The 23913-nt window shown below is 34.4% G+C and overlaps 4 protein-coding genes across 9 annotated transcripts; 2 read left to right on the forward strand and 2 right to left on the reverse strand.

Moving 5' to 3' along the window:
- Window positions 1–1634: 1634 nt before the first annotated feature.
- Window positions 1635–2747, reverse strand: LOC108208029 (uncharacterized). The gene is made up of 2 exons (XM_017378501.2): window positions 2254–2747; window positions 1635–1825 (listed from the first exon to the last, which is right to left on the reverse strand). The coding sequence occupies exons 1-2, from the start codon at window positions 2588–2590 to the stop codon at window positions 1809–1811; spliced, it is 354 nt and encodes a 117-aa protein (XP_017233990.1). The 5' UTR covers window positions 2591–2747; the 3' UTR covers window positions 1635–1808.
- A 1252-nt stretch (window positions 2748–3999) lies between these two features.
- Window positions 4000–7286, reverse strand: LOC108206065 (serine/threonine-protein kinase SAPK3). 2 transcript variants are annotated; one of them, XM_017376239.2, is made up of 9 exons: window positions 7015–7285; window positions 6545–6619; window positions 6183–6284; window positions 6042–6095; window positions 5873–5965; window positions 5665–5757; window positions 5253–5357; window positions 5055–5153; window positions 4000–4397 (listed from the first exon to the last, which is right to left on the reverse strand). In XM_017376239.2, exons 1-9 carry the CDS (start codon window positions 7135–7137, stop codon window positions 4113–4115), a joined length of 1029 nt encoding a protein of 342 aa, XP_017231728.1. In that variant the 5' UTR covers window positions 7138–7285; the 3' UTR covers window positions 4000–4112. The 2 variants fall into 2 exon arrangements, with proteins under 2 accessions (XP_017231728.1, XP_063943211.1); XM_064087141.1 differs by lacking the exon at window positions 5055–5153 and having other exon boundaries at window positions 7015–7286.
- Window positions 7287–8979: 1693 nt separating this feature from the next.
- LOC108205644 (E3 ubiquitin-protein ligase HAKAI homolog) lies at window positions 8980–14621 on the forward strand. Of its 2 annotated transcripts, none has more exons than XM_017375636.2 (4): window positions 8980–9129; window positions 11563–11838; window positions 12832–12890; window positions 13252–14621. In XM_017375636.2, exons 2-4 carry the CDS (start codon window positions 11578–11580, stop codon window positions 14417–14419), a joined length of 1488 nt encoding a protein of 495 aa, XP_017231125.1. In that variant the 5' UTR covers window positions 8980–9129; window positions 11563–11577; the 3' UTR covers window positions 14420–14621. The 2 variants fall into 2 exon arrangements, with proteins under 2 accessions (XP_017231125.1, XP_017231124.1); XM_017375635.2 differs by having other exon boundaries at window positions 8981–9136.
- A 1555-nt stretch (window positions 14622–16176) lies between these two features.
- LOC108206517 (uncharacterized) lies at window positions 16177–22439 on the forward strand. Of its 4 annotated transcripts, none has more exons than XR_010288763.1 (6): window positions 16177–16373; window positions 17301–17464; window positions 19024–20134; window positions 21069–21143; window positions 21239–21537; window positions 21988–22124. XR_010288763.1 is itself a non-coding variant. In XM_017376843.2 (6 exons), the coding sequence occupies exons 2-6, from the start codon at window positions 17330–17332 to the stop codon at window positions 22219–22221; spliced, it is 1725 nt and encodes a 574-aa protein (XP_017232332.1). In that variant the 5' UTR covers window positions 16178–16373; window positions 17291–17329; the 3' UTR covers window positions 22222–22439. The 4 variants fall into 4 exon arrangements, 3 of the variants coding, with proteins under 3 accessions (XP_017232332.1, XP_017232330.1, XP_017232334.1); XM_017376843.2 differs by having other exon boundaries at window positions 16178–16373; window positions 17291–17464; window positions 21239–21408; window positions 21988–22439; XM_017376841.2 differs by having other exon boundaries at window positions 16179–16373; window positions 21239–21408; window positions 21988–22439.
- Window positions 22440–23913: the final 1474 nt, after the last annotated feature.

The following is a 23913-nucleotide window of genomic DNA, read 5'->3' on the forward strand; positions in this document are numbered from 1 at the left end:
CATATTAAAATAATATATATTACTAATAACAATTTTAAAATATACTCCCTCCGTCCCTCTCATTTCTTTACAATTTTTTTATACTGCCCGACACGCATTTCAAGACACATATAAAACATAGTTGTAGAACTTATTTTTTAAAAATTTCTTTTTTGTATAAAAATATGAACATCAAACTTTTATTCAAAAGGAAAAAAATTCAAAATAATTTATCAAATTACATTTTATAAGAGTATTAGAATGCATGCCGAGCCTCCGTCCCCCAATGTAAACAAATGAGGGGGACGGAGGGAGTAGTAAATTTTATCATAACATATCACCTTACAAATTGAGCAAATTTTACATAATCATTTTATATTATTTTAACCAACCAATTTAGCTAACATCGCTAGAATGCTCTAAATATCATAAAGTATTACTCCCTTTGTCCGACTACATTGTTTATATTTGGTACATAGGAGTTGGAACATATTTTAAACACATTTCAAGACTTTTGTTAAATATAATTTATGAAATTATCTTTAAATTCTTTTCTTTTGAATAAACATTTAATATCTAAATTATAAACTATGTTCTGTAGAATCTTAAAATACGTGTCAAGTAATGAAAAAAATTATAACGAAATGAGTGGCAGAGGGAATATATAATAATTTGTTGAACACTTAGGATATTATGATTTGATGATGATGGTGATGATGATATGCTAATTTTAAGATATAACGAGCCTCATTGGAACACAACATCTTCCGGATTGAGCAAATTTTTTATATTATTTAACAAACCAATTTAGCTAATAATATTGGAATTCTATAAAATATCATAAAATATTATATACTCCCTCTGTCCCTCTCATTTCTTTATACTTTTTTGCATTTCTCGACACGCATTTTAAGGTGCATATAAAACATAGTTCCATAATATTTTTTTTCAAATTTTTTTTTGTATAAAAGTTTAGATACTAAATTTTTATTCAGAAAAAAAAAATTCAAAAATAATTTATCAAACTCTATTTTATGAGAGCATTAGAATGCGAACTCCGTCCTCCAATGTAAATAATTGAGGGGGACGGAGGGGATAGCAATTTGTTGAACATGTATGACATTGCGGGGTTACATTGATAAGCTATATTTTTTTTTAAAATAATATATGTTTGACATTGCGGGGTTACATTGATAAACTATATTTTTTTAAAAAAATAGTATATTATCATTATTTTAATTTTTTATTACTAAATTATACTATTTGAATGTGGTAAGATGTGAAAGGTCTCTGACTATAATTATAGAAAATGTTGAAATTCATTTACATAATATCAATAATTTTTATTTATAATATTTTAAGAGTTTTGTTTGGGGGTTGGCCCTCAGTATCACTGTATCTAGCATTAATGTCTTAAATATCATAATTTGAAAAATGCCCTCAAATATCATTTTGAAAAGGAATCTCCTCTTTGATCTTTGTTATTAATAATGTTACATTTTATGACCAAAAAAATGTAATTACAATTCTTTGAATTGTTTTTGAATAAAAATATCTGTAACTATATATTTTAATTCGTACTATTAGTACTTACATATTGAGTTCCGTAAGAATCGTACTTCCCTTTGTCGATGGAGTATCCAAAGTAAAGAGAATCAATTGAACACTGAGATATCTTATTTTTGGTAGAACTGGAATGATCTTTCCATTATTATACATTCGTTTGTGCTGTCAAAATACATATGAAAAATATTGACCACCAAAGCTTACAAACTTCATAGTGGTACAGTGGTAACAGTATATATTAATTCGTTCATCCAATCTCAACTTCAGTAGGACTTGATACCTGCAAACAAAAACATTTAAGGTTTAGCAAATTTCATATCGTCTATGGTCTTCGGTTCGATTTTGGCTCATCCGAAGAATTTATTAAAACATATACTCGCTTGTGATGTTATAAATCATATTTGTCAAAAAAAATAATAATATTTATAATGTTCAACAAGTGAAAATTTATGGATAATCATATGACGGATTCTTTGTTCACTTTTCCTTCAGAGACATGAGTATGAACACTTTAATATTTTTCTTAAATAAAAAAATATGAATACTTTGATATTTATCTTAGATAAAAATTCTGATATTTATCTTAAATAAAAATATGTAACAAAATATTATCGAGTCTAAATACATATATATGTGTGACCTCACACTTATAACCGAGTCCGGATTCACGTCAAATATTACGGGGAGAGAGGGAGAGATATGACTTACTTCCACACTTGAAGTGACGAGGAACCTTTCTCCCGCAAGACTTGACCATAGCGATAGCGCGGTTAACATCAATGAGAGCAGCCACCTTGGGAGTGATCGCAGGGCAAATACACTCCACATGGCTCACTTTCACTCGCTTGCAACACGCTGCTGAAGGCTTCTTCCCGTCCATAACCGCAGACTTGCATGCACTCACCGCAAGCCTCAACTCCTCCCTGCACTCACTCGCGCTGCTCTTTTTGGCACTCACTGTTTTCACTTCCCAGCTTCCCAACAAGATTAAGCTCACCACCACCATCACAGTCCAGATCAGCCTAAACACATTAATACACCCCATATCACTAGATAAATATATGATGTATATTATAACTTGATCTTATTCTATTCTCGCTCGAACGTGTGATTACTCTGAATGCATTCGAATTGGAAACCTAGAAGCTGCAAATATATAGCACCAGGATATGATCATATGATGATCTGGGAACCTACTCTCTAAATAGTGAATCAGGCGTGCCTTTGTTTCTATTTGACTTTCAACACTTTTCTTTTTGCTAGGTGACTTTCGACACTTGTAATACTAATACCAACTCCGTTGCATTTTTTCAAGAGCTAGTACTCCCTCTCTATGTCCCCTCATTTGTTTACAGTTTTTTCACACTGCTCGACACGTATTTTAAGGTGTATATGTGTGCCGAGCCTCCGTCCCAATGTAAACAAATGAGAGGGACAGAGGGAGTATTAATTATGTCACAACCTCCTAAATGGCCATCCGGGTGCTTATGAATTGTGATTGTGTGCTTGGAAATTAATTTATGATCTAATTTTCTTTTTCGGGGCATTCCAGATACTCTACTAAAAATATGATAAAATCATTATAACTCGAAGATACAAATATAGCATTCAATTATTGTTATTTTTTAGGAGTAGGTTGTTACAGTGACATGAGGGTAGGTTTTCTTATCGTTATTCATTGAGGGCAGCTGGTTCATACTATCATTTTCAGACCACGAGATAAATGAAACAAAATGTAATTGTGAAACATGCCACCGCGGATGACGAATATTGATATCCTTCTAAATGTTTTTCTCCAATTTCTTATGTTCTAGCTTTCAGTTTATTTTAATTTAAATTTGAGAACCAATACACGTATGTTCAACGTGTTTTTCACAGTTTGCCGCTGAAGACTGAAATAATATGGGTCGTCACTTATTTTATTTTAAGAAAATAAATATTGTTTCTGAAAAATACATGCAAGTATATGTAGTATGGTATAAATAAATGTGCAATCCTGGATGAAATATTCCTAGACTCTTCCTTTAATGAATTATTATCTTATTGCTAGAAGTAGATAATTATAATCCGCCCCAGATAAATCAGTTGAACATCTACTACATACCTCAGTACAACATAGTTTATCAAGTTACTGGATACTGTAATAACTTATATTGATGACATGAAGGTCCTGTGCCAGTTAAGAGCATCTCCACTTTGCTGTTCTTCACAAGTTAAAGCAATTTTCACTTCCAGGCCGATATATTTATGGCGCCCCAGATCAATGCAGCAATAAAAAGGTTCAGCATTGATATGGCAGGCTGTGTTCTTTCCTGAAACTTTGAACATCTAATGGCCAATGTGCTTTAGACTTTCCTTATTCTAAGCAAGCTTATGGTGTTATTCCTAGTGACAGATTAAAGTCCGAGTCAGCATACTAATTGCCTCCATAAAAATTTGCAAAAGAAGGAAAACTTAAGCAATAGTGACAGATTATCAATAAAAACTTGAATATCAATCAATTCATTAACAAGTGTTGCAAATGAAACCATAACCCAAATTGCGGCCCATTTTTGGAGATGCCGTGTTCAAATTTGTGATGCACAATCACCACTGTAATCAATATCAAATTCCAGGTCCACATCCTCATCGGCATCAAGTGAATCACCAATACCACCAGGTTTCCCCTCTGCTTTCGTTCCTGTGTCTCCAGGGATCTTGGCCTCTTGTATGATCTGCATAATTTCGTCAATGCTCTGAAGTTGTTTGTCACGCTCAGCTTCCCCGTAGTTTGTTTTCTCTCCCTCCACCAGTTCTTGAGGCATATTTTTTATAAACCATGGATGCTTCTTAATCTCAGGAATGCTAATTCTCTGTTACAAGCATATGACACATTTGGCGAACATGTTACCAGACCATGTCTGCAGATATATTTCTATATTCATGGAACATTGAGACGTCAAGAGATTATGCATTGGTTTTCTTTTTCAGAAACTCTTAATATCACATTCATATTTTCCGACTATAGATCTAAAGCAATACAATTTTCAGAGTAGCTTGAATTGCAGCACAGAGAGGCTCTTGGTGTGAGATTGAAAGAGTACATATACTAAATAAAGGTAACTGCAAGCAGATAAAAATATTAAACCTTCCTATTCCTAGACGATCCATGTAATTTTAATTTTTTGGATGCTTAATTATCCTCTGATCTCTGTTACCTATAGAATAAATTTTTACCAGATAACTTTTACAATATATTGAAGTAGATTTTTTTCCTTCAATAATTTAGTTACTCTTTTAAGCTCAAATTATTTCGTGGATTGGATTTCACTAGACTGATCCCAAAAGAGGAAGCTGAATCAGTTGCAGGCTATAATGTAGAATATGCCCGGCTTCCACACAGTGATCCGACCAAGGAAAAGTGAAGAAGAAGATTAAGTATCTCAAGGGACTAATATAGCCTACATATGAAACCATGATAAAGTAACAACACTATCCAGTTAAGGGCATTGTAAATATTATGAAAATACCTTTGAGGGGTTTGCAACAAAGATTTGGGAGAGAAGGTGTCTACACTCAGCAGACACACGCACATAATCAGGGATGGAGTACTGCGCACTCATTATTCTCTGTTAACATTGTGAATCATCAAATATGGTATGATGGCAACTTATGTTTGATTTCAGAAAATAGATTCTTAAATTAATGAGAGACTATGTTTTACTTACCCCAATGGTTTTGCGAAAATTTCTAGGATCTTCAGGATCCTCAAAAGGGTACGCTCCCACTAGCATCACATATAGTGTCACACCACATGACCATACATCAGCAATCTAGAAGTAGTGAATTATCAGATGAACATGTGCAATTTCACAAATAGAAGCAAAAAAGAAATTTGAATTTTATAGTAAGGGGATGTAGTAGACTAATAGATGCAATAGTACAAGCACAGAGTTGTGAATTCAAATGTTCTTGGCAGGATTCCGCAGGAACACAATATATTCAAGCTAATGGTGCTTTGTAACACGTTATACAAGCACAACATACTTTATTATATTGCATTGGCTACTTATGATCTATAATCCTCGACTGTTCATGGAACAACAGTATGACTCAATCAAAGCTATGGTAAGTTAGTACCTTTCCGTCGTATTCCTTTCGGGAGAGGACCTCTGGGGCAATATAAGCCGGAGTTCCTACTGTTGATTTGGGTTGGGAGTGCAGTACCGCTGACTTCAGTACCAAAAAAGAGTGAAGACAAAAAACGCAAAATCCTCTTAATTAACCAAGGTCACCAGTAATTAGCAGTTCGTGAACGGAAAACAATGTACCATGGAAAAAACTATACCTTTGAATAACCAAAATCACATATTTTAAGGCGTGGAGTTGGACTTCCATCCAAGAGAGTGTTTTCAAGTTTTAAGTCTCTGTGACATACTTCCTATAGTCAAAGACAAAGGGACATCTAACAAAGTTACATCAATAACTTTTATGAACATGTTATTATACATTCATACCATGGAGTGGCAATAGCTGACTCCAGATATAAGCTGCTGAAAGAAATAGCGTGCCTGTTGTGTAGTAAATTATCATAAATATGTTAGCACAAGGTTTCAATTTAAGTAAAATCATCAAATAAACGGAACTCATGAATCTACCTCATCTTCACTAAATCTACCGGCACTGCATATCTTAGCAAAGAGCTCACCTCCAGCTGCATATTCCATGACTATCGCCAATTGTGACGGAGTCAGCATTACCTAAGCAATGGAATTGTTTTTTCATAAGTTAACGTATTATATTCAGGTTCTTATGATATGCTAGGAAAAGAAGCTTGCTCGCCTATAAATCTATGTCAGGATCAGCAGGCTACATATAACTAGAGGGAAATTCCTACTCTGTCAAACACCCAAGCAAGTTGTGGAGGGAGGGGGAGGGATCTTATAACAGTAAACATGACTATTTTCTAAATAGAATCTTCTACGAAATCCATCTAAGAGCAATCAAATCAGACTCTTACTTCCTTGAACCTGACAATATTTGGATGCGTTAATGATCTGTGATTGATGATTTCTCTCTGAACATTCTCATCAATCTGAAACAAGTAGCATAAAATTAGTACAAAATATATAACCTGATAGCACAACCATATAAATTTGTTAAAAAATGAGTGCCAATATAGGAAAACTGCATAAACTTAATGCTGGTAGAACTATTGTTCTTGGCATCATCTTAAACTTTATGTATACTACTAAAGATTCATAGTAATTAGTGAAGACTACAAGAAACATCAGAAATCTATGAAAATGTTGATGCTAAAACCAACCCATCTCTTGATTTAAATGAAAATTGAAAGAGCCCAAATGAAAAATCCTTGTGGACAGGGTCCATCAATCCAAGTTAAACAATCAAACTTTAGAAAATGAGCAATCCAAAATCAAACTCATCGAAACATAAAATAGCTACACAAGGTGTAAAACAAGAAGTGACCTTGTTTCCTCTGTCAATAAACTTGACAGCGAAAAGCTCCTCTGTTATCTTATCTCTAACCAATCTGGCCACTCCGAAATTCCCAGAACCAAGTTGTTTTAATACCTCGTATTTCTCCTCCATTGCAATGACTCAAAGATGAGGGACCCCAAATTCAGTTATGGCATGTGAGTTTATAGAATAGATTGTGCAATATCTCTGTGTGTGTAGACTATAGATGGGGAGAGAGACAACTAGACAGGACCACTTCACCTGTCAACTAGGACTACAAATCAAGTGTGTAAATTGGTTAATTTCAAGTAAAAGGCACGGGCAGCTTTAATGTCTCTAAATCTTTACTGGAAAGTTAATAATTCTTTTTTAAGCATGCATGTTTGGAGGGCGTTAGATTCTGATTTCATATTTTAAATAAGAGTTTTGTATTGAGGTTTTTTAACAAGTTGGGCACTTTTTCTCTCAATCGAACCGAGCTGAGTCAAACGCTGTCAGTCTGCCATGCTCGGCTCGAGCTCGATTGAAAAGTTCAGAACTCGAGTTCGACCGAGCCTTTAATTTCAAGTTCGAAACTCGGCTCGTAAACAGTTCGATAGGTTCGAGTTCGGCTCGAAATCTCGAATCGAGTCACCAAATATTGACAAAAACTCAAAATATGGTCGGTTTAGCTCGAATTCGATTCGATTAAATATATAAATTATAAATAAAATATTAAATATTTTAGTAAAAGTATTTTTATAATAAAAAAATAAAAAATAGTAGAGGCTCGATAAAGCTCGTGAACCTTAGGGGCCGAGTAATTTGAAGCTCGGCTCGGTAAAACATCCGAATAGCTCGAACTCGAGCTCGATTATTACCGAATCAAATTCGAATATTTTACGAGCCGAGCTCAAGTAACTTACAAACAATTTGATTTGTTTAGAACTCGTAAAATATTCATTTTCATTGTCCAACAAAATCAAACTGCTAAATGGATGAATAATTAATTTATACGTTCAGCCAAAAAAATGTTAATATATTAAATATATTATGATATTAATTATTAGGTATTCATGATTAGAAGATTATATGACAATCTCAGAAAACAAATGCTCTTAGAACCCGTAAAAATAATTGGTTCTTGTATTGGGTGTCCTAAACTGTTATAATAGGCAATATGATACGAAACACGACTCTAACGTATTCCTAACAATTTTCATTTTTAAGGATCGTGAAATCATTCCTCATAATAATTTGAAGAACAAAATATTTACTTCTCATCTTTTTTCCACTCCCTATTACAAGGTGAATATAAGGTTATAATAATGATACGGCATACAAAAAAGAAATGCTATTGTAATTCCCATTCAAAAAATAGAATAATTTTTTAAAAAATACAAATTTTATTATATATTTAAGTATTCTGTTAGGACTCGGCGACCCCGAGATGCTCCTGAGCTGTCTCAAGATTTAAGAAAAACCAAAACAAAACATAAAGATAGGATAAGTAAGGAGTCGTTTGGTTCGAGGAGTGGTATGGGGTTGGAATGAGGAATCGGGTTAAGTTGGTATGGGTTTGAGGTATCATATCTGATATCATGTGTTTGGTTGAGTGCTGAAATCAATATATACAATTTTTGTAAAAAAATAAGTTATTAATTTATATTTTTTAAAAATATTAATAAAATTATTATAGTTATATATTTTTGCATCATTGATTTAATTTTGTATCAAATATTAATATTTCATTACTAAAACAGAGACAAAAAAAAATTAAAAATGAACGAATCTGATACCCACATCTCATACCCAACTCCCCACTTGGGTATCAAAAACCCATACCTTGGGATTTAAGGTATGGATTTCAGATTTTATTTATTCCAACCAAACACCAGGTATGGGTTTGGAATGGACAAACCCCATACCTGATTCCTGATACCCATGAACCAAACGAGCCCTAAGAAAAATGAAGTGTATATGGCCCAATTCAGGGCTTTACAAGCCCAACCCGTTTTGTTGTATTTGTAAATTACCGAGTCACCGTGTCCAAGAACAACACAGCTCCCTTTGTTGCTGCTAAACAAGCTCTGAATTCTCTTTACAATTGCTCGCTCTCACTTGTGTTGACGCTTTGGCACTCAGGTCTCAGGTACTCCCCACGTTCCATCGTTTTATATGTATGTATGTATATTTAGGTTGTATCTTTATTCTTGTTGGATGTGGAAAGAGATAGACTTATGTTTCATGGGTTAGTTGGTTTTATTTACTGATTTATGTTTGCTTGATTATGGGTTTTGAAATTTAGTGGTGCCCATTGATTTATTTAATTTAAAGAATGGATTTTGATCAATGATGCTATCTATGTGTTTGAATTTTGATGATACTTGTCCCGAGAAAATTTTGTGTGTAATTGATGAATTCTGGGTTGAGAATTGCTTGTATATCTATTTATATATATCGTTCTATCCAATTTTAGTACTGGTTAGAGTGATTTGATTTCATTTATCTTTCTATGTTTTTGTGATGATGAGTTTCGAAATTGATTAAATCATGCTGATTTCATTGCCTGCAGATAACTTGGATTTGTTTGTTTGACATTAGTTAAATAGTAGCGGCATGTCGGCATCTAATTATGTGAATTTCAACTTGATATCTGTTCTGAACTCTTTCTATGTTTCTGTCACAATCTTTACATGCTTGATTTTGATGATCTATATCATTCTAACATTGTATTTGTAATGATATTAAGATTACAGTTGTGAAAATATTATTGTTAGTGTAAATTTTTAATACTTAATTACTTCACGTTTTCTGCATTTATACATGTGATTTATTGGAGGCAACCATCTATTAAAAGCAACCCGCCATGTTTTTAACGTTAGTTTGCGGTCAGAGGCAGATGTAGTGAAGGACTAGCTGCCGTCATGTTTATGCTTCTGAATAAAAGTTTATCCGCATCATTTTGTATATTTTTCTCTTATATCTATATATGTATGATTCATTGTTTAATTTTAATTTTTTCTGCATCAGGTCATCTTCACTATCTACCATTTTCAAATTATTTTGTCTATTTTTTTTAGCTTATAATTTCTAATTTTAAACAATAATCCATCATATTATTGCAAACATAGTTGCTTGTAACTGACTTATTGTTGATATTTATTTTTACATGTAGTGTTAAGCAATACATAAGCCTCAGTACATATACACGCATACACGTAGATGCTAAAATGTGTTATATTTGATGAACAATAGACAACATCCACCAATGCACCTGCCTACGCTCGTAAGTTGGTGAAAGTGCATGGCACAGGAAGAGTGAGGCAACAACACTTAAGAAAATGCTTCCCAAGAATAAAGGCAACGCGCTGTGCAATACATAAGCACACCCACCTAAAATTGACAGATTTTGGCATGAAAGATTGTAGCATGTTAGTTTGTTAACATTAGTTAATCCTTTTCTTTCATCAAGATCATAATTATGATACTCGAACGCCCTCAAAATCTGTCTCCTGAATCTTTCCCACATGAACATAGCGTCTTTAGTGCCAAAATTTGCCAATTTTCAATTGAGTGTGCGTATGTCTCGCATCACGCTTAAGCTCTTGAAGCATTTGGTTAAGCAAGGTTGTGCCACTCTGGCTGTGTCTGTGTGATGCGCTTTGACCTTGCCACTGTTGTCCACTATTTTATATGCAGTTTACTGTTAAATACTATGTAGGAACTAAAAACTTATAAGTTATTATGTAATCTTACATTTATCTTGTATATTTATTCCATAAATTGAAGTTATAAAAATACCACGTTTTCTGTCTATATAATTATACAATAGTATGCTCTCGCCTCTAATTTTCTTATGTTGAATGCCTGATCATCAATCCACTGGACATGTCTAAATGTCACCTTAGCGTCATAAAAACCTTATTCCCTCTTATACCTGTAAAATAAATGAAATACCCTTGTTTATGCCAAATGAAGACTGCAAGTTTATGACGAGGTTGCATTTCCTGATAAATTTACTGGTCATGGAGATTTTCATTATCCAGAAATTTTCTCGGCTATGATGCATATATAGATATTGTTAGATGTAATGCATGATGAGAAATTATGTGGACTAACAATTGAAACTCATTGATTAGCTATAAAAATCTTGATAAGAAATGTGAAAATTAGTTGTACAATCTTAGTCAATAAAGGTATAAATGATTTTGTTTTCTAAAAAGAGTATAAATGCCTATATGGCATCATACATTTTCAAATATGGAAGGCGCCGTTGTTTGATAGCACAAAATTTGTAGTTGGTTGAATTTACTTTATTTATCTTTTTTCCCGGCTTAAAATCACAATTGCAATGCCTCATAGAACCTCAGTGGTTCAGTACCGGAAATTTGGGATGGTTTAGTTCCTCGTATGTGTATACATGTGTGTACTGTGTATCCTATATGCCATGTTTTTAATTTTTCTATGCATAGCTGGCACTCATTTTATGAATGCTTACTTACACTTTTATTATTGGAAGACTTTTATTATTGGAAGTTGAAGCCCAAGTCATCATTAAACAATATTAATATGCAGGGCGAGTTCAGAGACATGCTTCAGATTAAATTGCGAAGCAAGGGTGGTCCCTCCACAGAAGGTGGTTCAGGGGCAAAGCCAACTGCAGGTGAGGCAGTCACAGTAGCATGCCCCGATCACCTAACAATTGCTGATCTCGCTGTCGCCAAGAGCCTTGGCTCAGTAACGGCATCTCCTGTTGTCAAAATTGTGGGCCGTAAATCACGTCGTCAATTGGGTGAACGGGTTCATATTTGTGTTCGCTGTGATTTTCCGATTGCCATATATGGACGTCTGGTAAGAGCAAAAGATAACTGATTACTTGAATTGATTGTCCCGTAGGAATTTAATGCTCCTTATGGTTTCTTTATATAAACCTGAAGCATGCTCATTGATACAAATACATCTGCAATGAGTAATTAATCTGAAATGGTAAATTTTTATGTTTGCTTTATTCTCAATATTGTTTTTGGTATTTTAGTGTGTAATTTTTTTTCCAGGGTTGGGTACGCTATATTTATAGCGAAACAATGCATTATATAACCTGAAAATTTGCTGGTATACTACATTATAGTTATATTAAACTCTGCTCCTGATGGAGAAGTAGTTACTAGTCCGATATTTCAGTATTATGTACTTCCCATATAAACAATGCATCATTAGTTAGAATCAATTAAATGTCTATTTGATTGATTTTGTTGGGATAAATACCAGTGAAGTATAATATTTTTTTTTTCTCATTACCTCCTTTCATGTTGTCTGGCATAAAATTTTCTACTGTCTTAACACTATTACTTTTCTTTCCGTGTGTAAGAAAGTACTTCTCTCTGATTCTCCAGCCATTTTATCTATATCCGTGGTTACTAGTTTTTTCATTCTTGCTCATATTTCTTTTTCTAAAATAATCTCTGTACCCCGGAACGATTACGAAAGCAGTGGACAAAAAATGTAGGTAAAAAGTAGATCTGAGCAGTTCATATATGCTATCAATTCATCCCAATGGCCCTATGCATGGATCTGAATATATTTGCCTTTATCAGTAATTCCAAATCTTGCTTAGTCATTATGAGAAATTCTACAAGTCACTCCTTCAAACTAGATCTTTGTTTATAGCTGGATCTTTGCCGGAGATATGAGACAATATAAATTGCGATATTCATAACTAGAAGAAGCAAATATAAATAAGGAAACTTGAAATTTTTGGTCTGAGTTTGAGTAATTTATATCTAATAAATCTTGAACACTAGAATATGGTCAGCATCTTGCACTTACAAATTTATGCGCTTGCAGAGTCCTTGCGATCATGCTTTCTGTCTGGACTGTGCAAGGAATGATTCAGTATGCTTTCTGTAAGTATACAATACCTATTGATGTCCTATTAAATGCATGCTATTGTTATTCCCTCAGTTTTGATGCAAGGTGAAACATTATAAGGCTACTTATTTACTGGATTATAAGCTAATATAAGTAGTCTTCTTAGATAAATTTCAAGGTGAGTGAGAATCATATCCAGGGGGCTACAGATGATAAGCCTTTACCACTGGGCTTAGACACTTATTTTTTTTATTAAGAAAGTTTAGTAAAAAAATATCATTGATAAAGAAATTGGCTACCAGGTGTACTGTTCCTGTTGAACCACCTCTCTTTTTAGTTAATACATTTTTTGGGAAATAACTGACTTATAAGTTTGTAAATCTCTTATGTTGGCAGTTGTGAAGAACGCATTCAGAAGATTCAAACAATCAAATTGGGTGAAGGAATCTTGATATGTGCTGCTCCCCAATGCTTCAAGTCTTTTCTTAAGAAAGATGAATTTGATTCACATATCCGTAGGAACCATGCTGACCTTCTTAGTCCAGGCACAATGAAAGAAGAAGGGAACGAGTCGGAGGCTGCCAGTGCTAGAAAACCGGCGACTTCAGAGTCAACTGTTCAAGCGCCACCAAAGTCGGTGTTATCTCCTAGTGGAAGCTCTCATCAGCTTCAAGATCGTGAAGACAGATCCCGTTATCATCAGCCTAATCAACATGCCGGTATGCAGCCAAAGCTAGAAGCACCATATCTAGGACCAACTCCAAATCTTGTGTCAGATGCAGTACCTGACAGCAATTCTCAAGGCTTTGATAGGGTTGATGCGCGTAATCAATTTCCGCAAGAGAATGTGGAACTGCAAGGTAGGCGTCAGCAAGAATCTGGGCAGTTTCAGGACTCGCAGCTTGTTACCAATGATAATCCCATCTCAGGTTATGCTATGCAGTTCCACCAACCTCTTAATCATTCAATGCCAGTTAACCCAGGTCTAGTTCAGAATCCCCCACAATTCGTTTATCCTCAGTTTGGACAAGATGGTATTCCATTTTATGGTTCACAGTTTCAGCCAAGACAAGATTCAGCACCAGAAGGCGAACAAAGGCCTGGATCAGCTTTAGGTTATCCACCTCGTCCAGCCGTAGGACCTGTCAACTTCTCAGGGAGCTACCCACAGCCATGGGGTGCAGGACCAGCTGGTGGGTTTTTTGATCCTTCCCTTGTAGGTAGGGGAAACATGGATGGTTTCAAAAATCCTTCAATGGCAGACTCTCAAGGAAGAGTTGCTGTGTTTCAAGGCAATTTCGATCAGAATCAACCTTCAAATGTTGTTTTCCATCCTGCAGCCAACAAAGATGTAGAACAGTTGTCAGGTCAAAACATTCACGAACCTAGAGAAGTCATGGGTATGTTGGCACCACAGTCGGTCCCACCACCTGCTGCTTTGCTCCCACCACACTCATCACACCTCAACCGTGGTCATTTCTTCTCTGGTGGTACTAGTCAGAATGTGCAGGCCCCCGGGTGGCAGTCTGAGCAGCGAGACAACTTTGGAGGTGCTCAAGAGTAATGACTTGCGATTGCTTTTCTAATTCAATTATGTACTCTCCTTTTGAAGCTTTTTAAACTTGGCTCAGTCATCTCCTGGTGCATGTTACTAAAACTTAGAACTACATCGTCATATGCATAATGCATGAAACATGTCAACATCATGTGTCTTTGTCACCAAATTGACTCTAAAATGGTTTTGAGTTTCTGGGATTTTTCACATATGTGTTGTTTCTCCTTGGTACTTTTACTAGTCATTAATTTGATATAACTTTGTTGCATTTCCTAGGATGAAACGGAAGTAGGTTGGCTGATGGGGTATTAGAATGAAAACTAGACTGTTTAGTGTGCATAATCTCCATTTCTTCTCTTGTTCCATTTCCCCAGATGTGAAAGCCCCATATCTTTATTTAATAGTACGGTTTTTCTATGGTGTGCCCATGGGCACACAATAAGCACAAAATTTGATAACTTTTCCTTGTTTTGATTGGCTTACACCCCTTTAATAATGATGGTCCCCCTGCATTCACACCAACCTCACCAATCAAAACACACCAAATTTATGAGTTTCCGTGCTTAGCATGTGCCCATGGGCACACACTAGACAAACCCTTAATAGTAACTTGATGAATAAATTGTCTGTTGCAATGTATTATGGGGCTGTTTGGACAAATTTAAAAAAAGTGATTTTGTACTTAAAGTAAAGAAGTGGATTAGAGGGAAGAAGTAAATAAGTTAATAAAGTGTTTGAAAAATAAATAGAAGCTCTAAGAGAAAAGTTAGCATCCTCAGTTGTAAAAGTGCTTTTACTGCTTTTACTGCTTTTACTTATTTACACAAACGGATCAAGGAAATCAGAAGCCAGAAGCATCTTCTGCTTCTCGAATACAAACAGGCCCTATATCCATTCACAATTTTACTTGTAATTTTTGAACTCTAGTTTTACAGATACATTCGATTCTATTTTCTACCTTAACCTGTCATTACTATGCTCATCTGGGTGAACTTAGCTCCGGAGCAGAGCAAACATGCCTCATGGTTTAGAATGAGAATCGTACGGTATGTGGGCATGTTTGGGTAAAGTTATATTTGCAAAATGACTTGTTTCCAGAAGAAATTACTTACTTTTTCAGGGATCAGTGCTAAACGATCTTTAGCATTACTACGATTTGGAAGAAGTCATGGTGTCGCTTGTTTTACGATTCCAGATTGAGTCATCTTAGTGGTGGGAAATCTGTTATGATCAAAATAATTTGTTTATGATTGACATGAGAAATTTGTTTGTTTATATGATGCGAATTAATAAACATGTGATTCAAAAATTTTATAGATAAGATAATACTCATCGTGAAATTCACCTGTATTATATTCTAAATAATGAATCTCGCATATTTCAAACCGCGAGTTTATAATAAATTCGTATACAACCATAATTTTCATAAAATTATCGCATTATTTAATTGTGGGAGATTTCTTCCCATGTCTTGATCAAATCATTCTCAAATATGATAAATTACAATTATCTTTGTTGGTGATCAAAATTTTCTCATGAGCTAATATTTTTAATCAAACTAATATATCAAAATATTATATGTCTGTTGTGGAAATAAAAAATAAAACTAACATATGATTTACCGAATTAAAATTTATCTTTTTTTTCTTAATGCATCAGAAATTTTAACCGAATCAGATCATAATCGGTCAATTAGTAAAATATTTACAGAAATCTGAAATTACAAAATCAACAAAATGAACGTTACACATTGTGACACTAGAGAGATGCTTTTTTCCAATTTGACAGGACACAGGACGAGACGAGTAGAGATACAGGGGCTATGTCCAAGTAGAGTAGAGGAATGGACGAAACTTGTGCGCGCCTTTCGATAACAAACGTTTGGTTTGGTAGATGAGAAGTTGAACACTTACATTCAAAAGCAGAGACCCCTTCTTTCTTTCCTTTCTACCACTCAAACCAGGTACTAGACTTTCTAATCTTTAGTTTCTTGCTCCATCATAATTGATAAACCCACATGCATGCATACATTTTTACTCTCATCATAACCAGTTAGTGTCTGATCTCTATGTGTGTTGTTGAGTCTTTGTCACTTGGTAAGTTATGTTTTAGCCTGGTAATAAATACACTGTGCATTGTCTTTATGGTTTCCTTTTTGTGCTCAAAATTAGGGCTTCATTGTGCTATTCATTAAGCCTGGTCGACCCATCAACTTTTTTCTTTTTTTTAATGATACAAGTTAAATCGGGCTCCATTTTTGGTACCCAGAGAAGAGGGGCTATTATATTTGATTCTTGATGCACCAGCCTATTATTTTATCATTCTTATCTACTGTTAGTTACTCTGATTTCTCAATGGAAACTATTGCAAGTGTGAAAGTGATTCTTTTTTAGTATGAGTAGATCTCATGTCTTCACTTTCTTAAATTTGACAAGACTCTTGCTCTTAGGATTTTGGTCTAACTAGAGTCTTAACTCAGCAGGATCTGATTTTTTTCTTATAATTTAGGGACACAATTGTTGATATTTTCTAAAATGCCCATTTGATTGTGTTGATCAGTTTGTTAAATATAGGAATTGGTTCCTTTAAGATATATGGGAGTAGCTGTGTCTTTAGGTTGTGACATGTTTCCGCCAAAAAGTTTATATGGGAAAAAAAGCATTGGAGGAGTTGGTCACAATGTGATGATGAAGTCAGTTAGTGGTTAGGTTATCTCATTCACTCATTGCGTGTTTAGAAGATGGATATTTCATCTGTAATTTATCCTTCTTTTGTAATATTTTAGTTTTGAGCTCAAGTATTCTCATCATAACATCTTCGTATTCGTATTTATTTTACTTATCATATTGCATCTAAGTGCGTGATTATGAAATGCTAAAGGGATTTGCAGATATATATTTTAGTTAAGAGACAATAGAGATGGCCGGTGGAGAAGCATGTGATGAGTGCAAATCGAAGTGCTTATTACTTCATCAAAGGAAAAAGGACCCGTCTCCCCTGATTACTACTTTTTACAAAGTCCTTTATGGAGGTTATGATTATTGGAAATATCTGGTAATTGTCGATTGCCTCAGTTTTCCTATTTGGTTCCCTCATTAAATCTCATTTCCCTCTTTCCTATTGCACTCGACTAAAAGCATATTTTGTTCTTTTGTCCTTGATTTATGAAAAATTAAAATGTTGGGCCTAATTTAAGTATTTTCTGTTTCAAATTTAAATGCATATCCTGTAACTTTCTATGGAAGAGAAATAAGGAAGAACAATTACATGCGGAAAATAGATTTGGTATTTAAGGTATTTATTGACATCTCTCAGATAACAATATTTCACAAAAGCTAGGTACTGAAATTTTGAAAAAAATTATTACTGTATATTAATGAAATTTACATACTAGTTCTATAGTATTGGCAGCTAAATAATCGAAGTTTCATTTGAAACGCTAAAATAGGGAAGTTGTATACAACAAAGCTTTGATGGAGGTTTGAAAGTCCAAATTTCAGGGTCACCATGTGAATCTAGGATAAAAACACTTCAGTTGAATATGATAAATGACAGTTTAATTTAATGATAGTAATAATCGAAATGTCATTTTAGCTAGTTTTGTTAAAGAGTGTTTGAAGAATATTCTCCTTTATTAACAAATTATGAACAAAGGGCTCATAGCCCAGAAGCATGTATTTCATTCCCTTGACAGGAGCTTGATGGTTCAAATTGAAGAGAAGGTGGGTTTGTGAGTGTGTTCGATATCTATAAAAATATATTTTCCTCTTATCCTGGAGCATTTGTAAACTCACTTATATAGTATAACTTAAATAGCTTTAAACTGGTGTAAATAGAAAAAGAAATACAAATTGACATGAAAAGGCATTTAGTTTGTGAATGCATTTTCGGAAGTTATGATCCTAGGAAGCTTCAATGGCCTGTAGTTTCTTTTTAAATGACGAGGTTTTATAATGGTTATGTAGACTTTTCCAATTGCAAGTTGTACTTGGTAGAATGAAAATGGTTGTTCTGTCAGAACATATGTGTCATGTTCTGTCAGAACATGTGTCATGTTCAATATTCTGTCAGAACATATGTGTCATGTTCTGTCAGAACATATGTGTCATGTTCTGTCAGAACAATAAGGAATATGAAAAGGGCCTATGTCTAGTTTAAGACTGTCCAAACTAGTATGATCTGTATGCATAGTGAAACATTTAGCTGCCAAAACTCTGTCGTCTACAAAATGTCGATATCTGTATGATGTTTGCTCAAAACCTTATTGTACTCTGTACCATAACTTTCTCTCGTGCTTCCGAGTCAAAGGGACCCTGATTCTGATCGCTAAAGGTTAGGACTATCGGGATCTGGATGCATATTTATTATGGGCCAGAAATAACTATTGTTCTTAGGAAGAATCAGACTTTGTAATGGTGATATGCATGACAAGGATTGAACACCTTGCTGCCTAAAAAACCAGTCAAGATATGATATATCGGTAATATTGCTGTAGCAACTGAAATCATTTTTGCAAAAAGAAAAGATAAACAACATATGATGGCTTTTGGCTGGTCACTGGTGCAGAATATCTCGTCAACAAATTAATGCTTTGAAATATTATGTATTTGCAGTGCTTGCCTCAAAAAATTTCGCAAACTATTCCAGTTCTGGGTGCTGGAAAAGTTTATGATCTTGAGGACACTAATGGTCAGCGGTGGCAAGTAACATTAGGCAATAAAGATGGTCACTTGGCTTTTAATAAGGGCTGGGATAAGTTTTATGCAGATCATGGCCTGAGAGAGGGATATAGTCTGGTATTCCACTTTATGGTGAAATCTCATTTTGTTGTTCAGATAATTGACAAAACTGGCTTGGAGAAGCGTATGTTCCCTTTAGAAAATGGGAAAAAAAGAAAGAGAAGTGAAATTGATGTGAATAGTAATGCAGTTGGAGAGTGCCAGAATCATTCTAATAAGCAGGGTTCAGTGTTTCCTGGCGTACCAGACTCTGAAGCTAGAATACATGGCCAACCAATGTCCAAGAATAACTCTTCAAGTGTAAAACCTGGAGATGGTATGTACCAGCATGTTGCATTAGGTGATAGTGATATTGAGCAAGTCTTCACGATTAACAGAGATTCTGGATACAAATGTGAAGAAGGCAGGAGTCCGATATTGGGTTTTATAAACTTGGAAATGCGGGGAGTTGATCCTGATGGAAGTAGTGATAAAAGAACTCATCCTTCTAATACGTCGGCAGCATGTAATGCAGCTGCAAGAATTTTAGATGAGAATCCTGTGTCTGCAAAGGTGGTGAGTGGGGAACCACCAGCGAAAGTGACTGCTCCTACATTCTTTAGCAATAGCAATGTCTCTCTAAAGAAGGAGAATGTGGCAGAAGTTGGCAATGATCATCTTGGTGACTATCAATCAGGCCTAGGGAAACAATCTGCCAAAGTAGCTGCTCCTACATATTGTGACAACAACAATGTCTATTTGAAGAGGGAGAACGTCGCAGAACTCCCTGCAAAAGCGACTGCTCCTACTTTCTCTAACAATAACAATCTCTATTTAAAGAGGGAGAACATGGCAGAAGTTGGCAATGATCGTCATGGTGACCATCAATCCGTTTTACCCACAGGAAACCGAGCTCAGTCACATTCAGAATGTAGGATCAAGAGTTCAACTACATCATTGAACAGAGTACAAATTGAGGAGGTCACAGGAAGTAAAAAACATTCAAGTTAGTTCTCTTTAATCCTTGTTATTTTCTCTTTAACGATGTACTCCTGAGTTTCAAAACGAGAGAAGAGAAAAGAAGAGAATGAAAACTCTCAAAATTTTCTTCGGTGATTTTGTTCTTGATTTTTCACTGATAGAGAAGAGAGAATTTTAAATTTCTCTCATAAACTCTCTCCTTGTGGATGATTCTCACATAATATTTAAAAAAAAAAATTCTTCCCAAGAGAACTTGGGAGCACGAGAGAAAAATCCAGTTACATATATATATATATATATATATATATATATATATATATATATACCTTCTTTTCTACTCTTCTATTGTTAAAAACCCGGGAGCACAACGTAAATAAAACAATGTCGAGCACAATAATATGCATGCCTTGTGCAGGATATACTTAATAAGGTTAGAAAGAGATAAAAGCTTGTTAGAAAAGATCATATAATCTGTACACAGGATCCTATTATGGAATATGCTTATATGATTTTACTATAACTACAAGTCTACATGGCTATTTTTTTACCTGTCAAAAAGATACACAAAAAAGGTTGAGAATTATATAATGTTTTAACTTCACTTTATAAACACCAAGCCAGACGAACTTGCTCTTCTGCAATGCTTACCTGATATCAGCTCTAAATCTATCAGTTTTCAGTGGCTTTAGCTAGTGGGCTCAATTAAGTTAAAGAAGGAGTTGAGCAGCTTAATACTGGTGTCAACTTAGCATAACTGCATAATGTTGTTTGGTCATTAACATTTAAAACTCATGTTTCCAAGCTGCTGATCCATTGAAGTGTCAATGAGAGTTGCTGATACATCTGTCTTGCACACTGTTGCCCCTTGTGCTTGTACTTTTAGTAAACGCGGCTTTTTTGGTGAAATTCACGTGTATTAAATAAGTCTTTTAATAATGTGGTAATCTAATGTTGAGCAGGTGAGACAGTGACTTTACTAAAATCAGAGCGAATGGAGGTGGGAAAATCACCCAGTTGTGAGTTTATGAGCGTTGGTAAATGATTTCCTGTCTCTTCATCTATTACAGCCGTTTCAAAGAGTGTAGCACGGAATAGACTTTCTTATTTAAATGTGCTTGTATTCTTGTAGAAAAGTATCCCAAGTTTAAAGAAAGGTCTGATCAAATAATTGGCGGCGATGAAAAGAGTAATGAAATCCATAAAGCAGTTAAAGCTGAACCTGTTGATTCATATAATGACGAACGCCTGGATGCATCTGCTCTCACTTTTACTGTAATGGTAGGAAGCAAGGAGCTTTTGGTACGTTGTTACAACACTTCATTGTTTACTGCTGTTTCTCAGTACTTTACAAGTGAATGGCTGGTGTTGTAAAACTTGATAATTGTTTCAAGTTTTTTAAAGGGCAATGTTCCGATATGTGATCAAGAGGTATGACATGTTCATGTATAGGATGTAATTGACTTTTCCTTGAGCCTGTGAGATTTGCAAACTTTCCTTGGCATCATGCTGGCTTTTAATATGTTTCTGTCATTTGTATTAGACAACCTAGTAAGTTAGTTAATTGTCTGAAGATATAATATCACTTTTTAAAGTCATAATCAATACCCAAGTCCTAGTGCGCACAGCCGCACAACACACAGTTGTGAGCCCAGTTGTGATGTATTGAAGATGTTTTTTCATTCATTGTTTTCTTGTGCTGGCTTGCTAGAAATCCTTAGGTTTGCTTTAGTGAAAATTATTACATTTGTTTTGTTACTTTAAGTTCTATGCTAGCCGATCTAAGTACCATGTGTAGTTCATTTTAAGCATTCTATATGTGCATGAGTGAGCTTATTCTTGTTCTCTATTTTTAAATGTCCTTATCCGAAATTTGAGCAGGAATTGCCAAAATCAGTTACATTGTGGACATGCATGGACAAGAAGGTAGTAAACCTTAAAGGTGGGGACAAAAGAGTTTGGCCTGTCCTTTACCATCAGAAGCTAGGTATTAAAGCTTTAACAAGCGGTTGGAAAAACTTTTTCTTGTCAAATAAACTGCGAATAGGAGATGAATGTACTTTTATACTTGAGAATGAAAGTGAGACCATATTTAGGATTGATGTTAAGCGTTAAGTGAGAGACTAATTATCTTTCAAGGTTTGATTTCAAATTTGGCATGGTTGTAAAGATGTGTAAGCCAGTAACTATCGTCTTCCATCGATTGTAGGTTATGTTAGTTGTGCTCTGGTCCTACACTCTATGTTACATTTCTTAACCCCCTATTCAGAAACATTACATCTCCTGAACAATGATATGTATTTAATGAAAAATGGTTGTGAATGATTTTAAGATGTTACTTCTGGTTAATGCATAGTTATCGATATAATTTATGAACTTGATGACTACTAAAAGTAATTCTGTTGTCGAGATGGTCATGGGGGCTCTTTATCTTGCGAGCTCAACTTATCAACAGTTTCAGACTTGCTAGTCAGTGCAACCTAACTACAGGGTGATTATTATAGCTTTGAGTCTGGACTTGAGCGTATACAGTTTGGACTCTAGAGCTTGTTCAGTGCAAAAATCACAGATCATGCTCACAACTATTTGCACGTCTCAAGGAGCTGATCGGTCTTGATTAAAACATGTCTTATCCTATCACCGAAGTTAACTATAATAAAACATATTAAGAATTCAACAGCTTCGGAAAACCGAAGAAGCCAAAAAGAAATTTAAGGAATTTGATTAAAATTATTCCAGATGGTACTGCTGGACAGTTGATCATTCTCACAATTTTTGCTTTTATTTGTGAGAATCGTATCTTTAGTTTTTAACATATAATATCCTTATGTTCAAATAATACTCTTTTATATATATATATATATATATATATATATATATATATATATATATATATATATATATATATATATATATATATATATATATAAGGGTCATGATACTCTTAGAACCGTTAGTCTAAGAACATTAGGATCTTCTCGTATTAATTAGGGTTCTGCAGCAGAACTGCACATGCAAAAAATGTAAAAAATGCATTAGAACTGCACATGTAAAATATGTCTTGTTTATATATTTCTCTCTCTATTTTCAAAATAATAGTCGCTTTGACTTTTTACATGTATTTTGAGGTGTGAAAAAACATATTTCTACATTCAATTAATATTATTCTTATATATTATACGACATTTTTTGCATATGTAGTTATGTTGTAGAATCCTAATTAATACTAGAAAGTTCTAAGACTAACGGTTTTAAGGGTAACATGACTAGAAATATAGGGTCAAGTTTTATACATCATACAAAAATATTGGAGTAGTCATAGTTTTTCTGTTTAATCATAGATAATAGTTTAGATTATCCAAATTTTATATATAATTTATTATTCATAAATATCTTTAAACATAATTATCAATTAATCATTAATATCTTTCAATTTTAATAAGTATTAAGATTATCATTCTGCTGAAGAGGGAGGCTGTGTCGAATGAGCTTGGTCTTCCGTTGGCTCCTGCGCAGGCTTGAGTGGGAATTATGATCTCTCCGCGACTGCGAACCAGATGTGCCAGATTCTTGTATGCGTACCAAGTGTTTGTCAAAATACGGTACTCAAAGTCTTGTATTCTGGTTCTTTTGGATACAATCGTATTCAAATATTATTTTCTGCAGAAATAAAAAAAACAGGTGTGATCTTTTGATAAATTAAACCTACATGATTATGATTTTGTGATTGTTTATTGTTTTACTGTATATACTATTGTGATGTTGTTCATATTTCATGATTAGGTATAATTGGGTGCTTAAATTTAT

Source organism: Daucus carota, chromosome 2 (assembly GCF_001625215.2).
Source record: "Daucus carota subsp. sativus chromosome 2, DH1 v3.0, whole genome shotgun sequence".
Taxonomy (NCBI): Eukaryota; Viridiplantae; Streptophyta; class Magnoliopsida; order Apiales; family Apiaceae; genus Daucus; species Daucus carota.

What these genes read in the sequence shown, in the direction of transcription:
- LOC108208029 (XM_017378501.2), bottom strand. Translation starts at nt 2,590, where the DNA reads ATGGGGTGTATTAATGTGTTTAGGCTGATCTGGACTGTGATGGTGGTG.
- LOC108206065 (XM_017376239.2), bottom strand. Translation starts at nt 7,137, where the DNA reads ATGGAGGAGAAATACGAGGTATTAAAACAACTTGGTTCTGGGAATTTC. An exon ending in TTATTGACAGAGGAAACAAG is followed by an intron (nt 6,620 to 7,014) that starts GTCACTTCTTGT and finishes TACTTGTTTCAG; the next exon opens with ATTGATGAGAATGTTCAGAG. An exon ending in TCAGCTATTGCCACTCCATG is followed by an intron (nt 5,966 to 6,041) that starts GTATGAATGTAT and finishes CTTTGACTATAG; the next exon opens with GAAGTATGTCACAGAGACTT.
- LOC108205644 (XM_017375636.2), top strand. Translation starts at nt 11,578, where the DNA reads ATGCTTCAGATTAAATTGCGAAGCAAGGGTGGTCCCTCCACAGAAGGT. An exon ending in TTGCCATATATGGACGTCTG is followed by an intron (nt 11,839 to 12,831) that starts GTAAGAGCAAAA and finishes ATGCGCTTGCAG; the next exon opens with AGTCCTTGCGATCATGCTTT. An exon ending in AATGATTCAGTATGCTTTCT is followed by an intron (nt 12,891 to 13,251) that starts GTAAGTATACAA and finishes TTATGTTGGCAG; the next exon opens with TTGTGAAGAACGCATTCAGA.
- LOC108206517 (XM_017376843.2), top strand. Translation starts at nt 17,330, where the DNA reads ATGGCCGGTGGAGAAGCATGTGATGAGTGCAAATCGAAGTGCTTATTA. An exon ending in ATGATTATTGGAAATATCTG is followed by an intron (nt 17,465 to 19,023) that starts GTAATTGTCGAT and finishes ATGTATTTGCAG; the next exon opens with TGCTTGCCTCAAAAAATTTC. An exon ending in TAGGAAGCAAGGAGCTTTTG is followed by an intron (nt 21,409 to 21,987) that starts GTACGTTGTTAC and finishes AAATTTGAGCAG; the next exon opens with GAATTGCCAAAATCAGTTAC.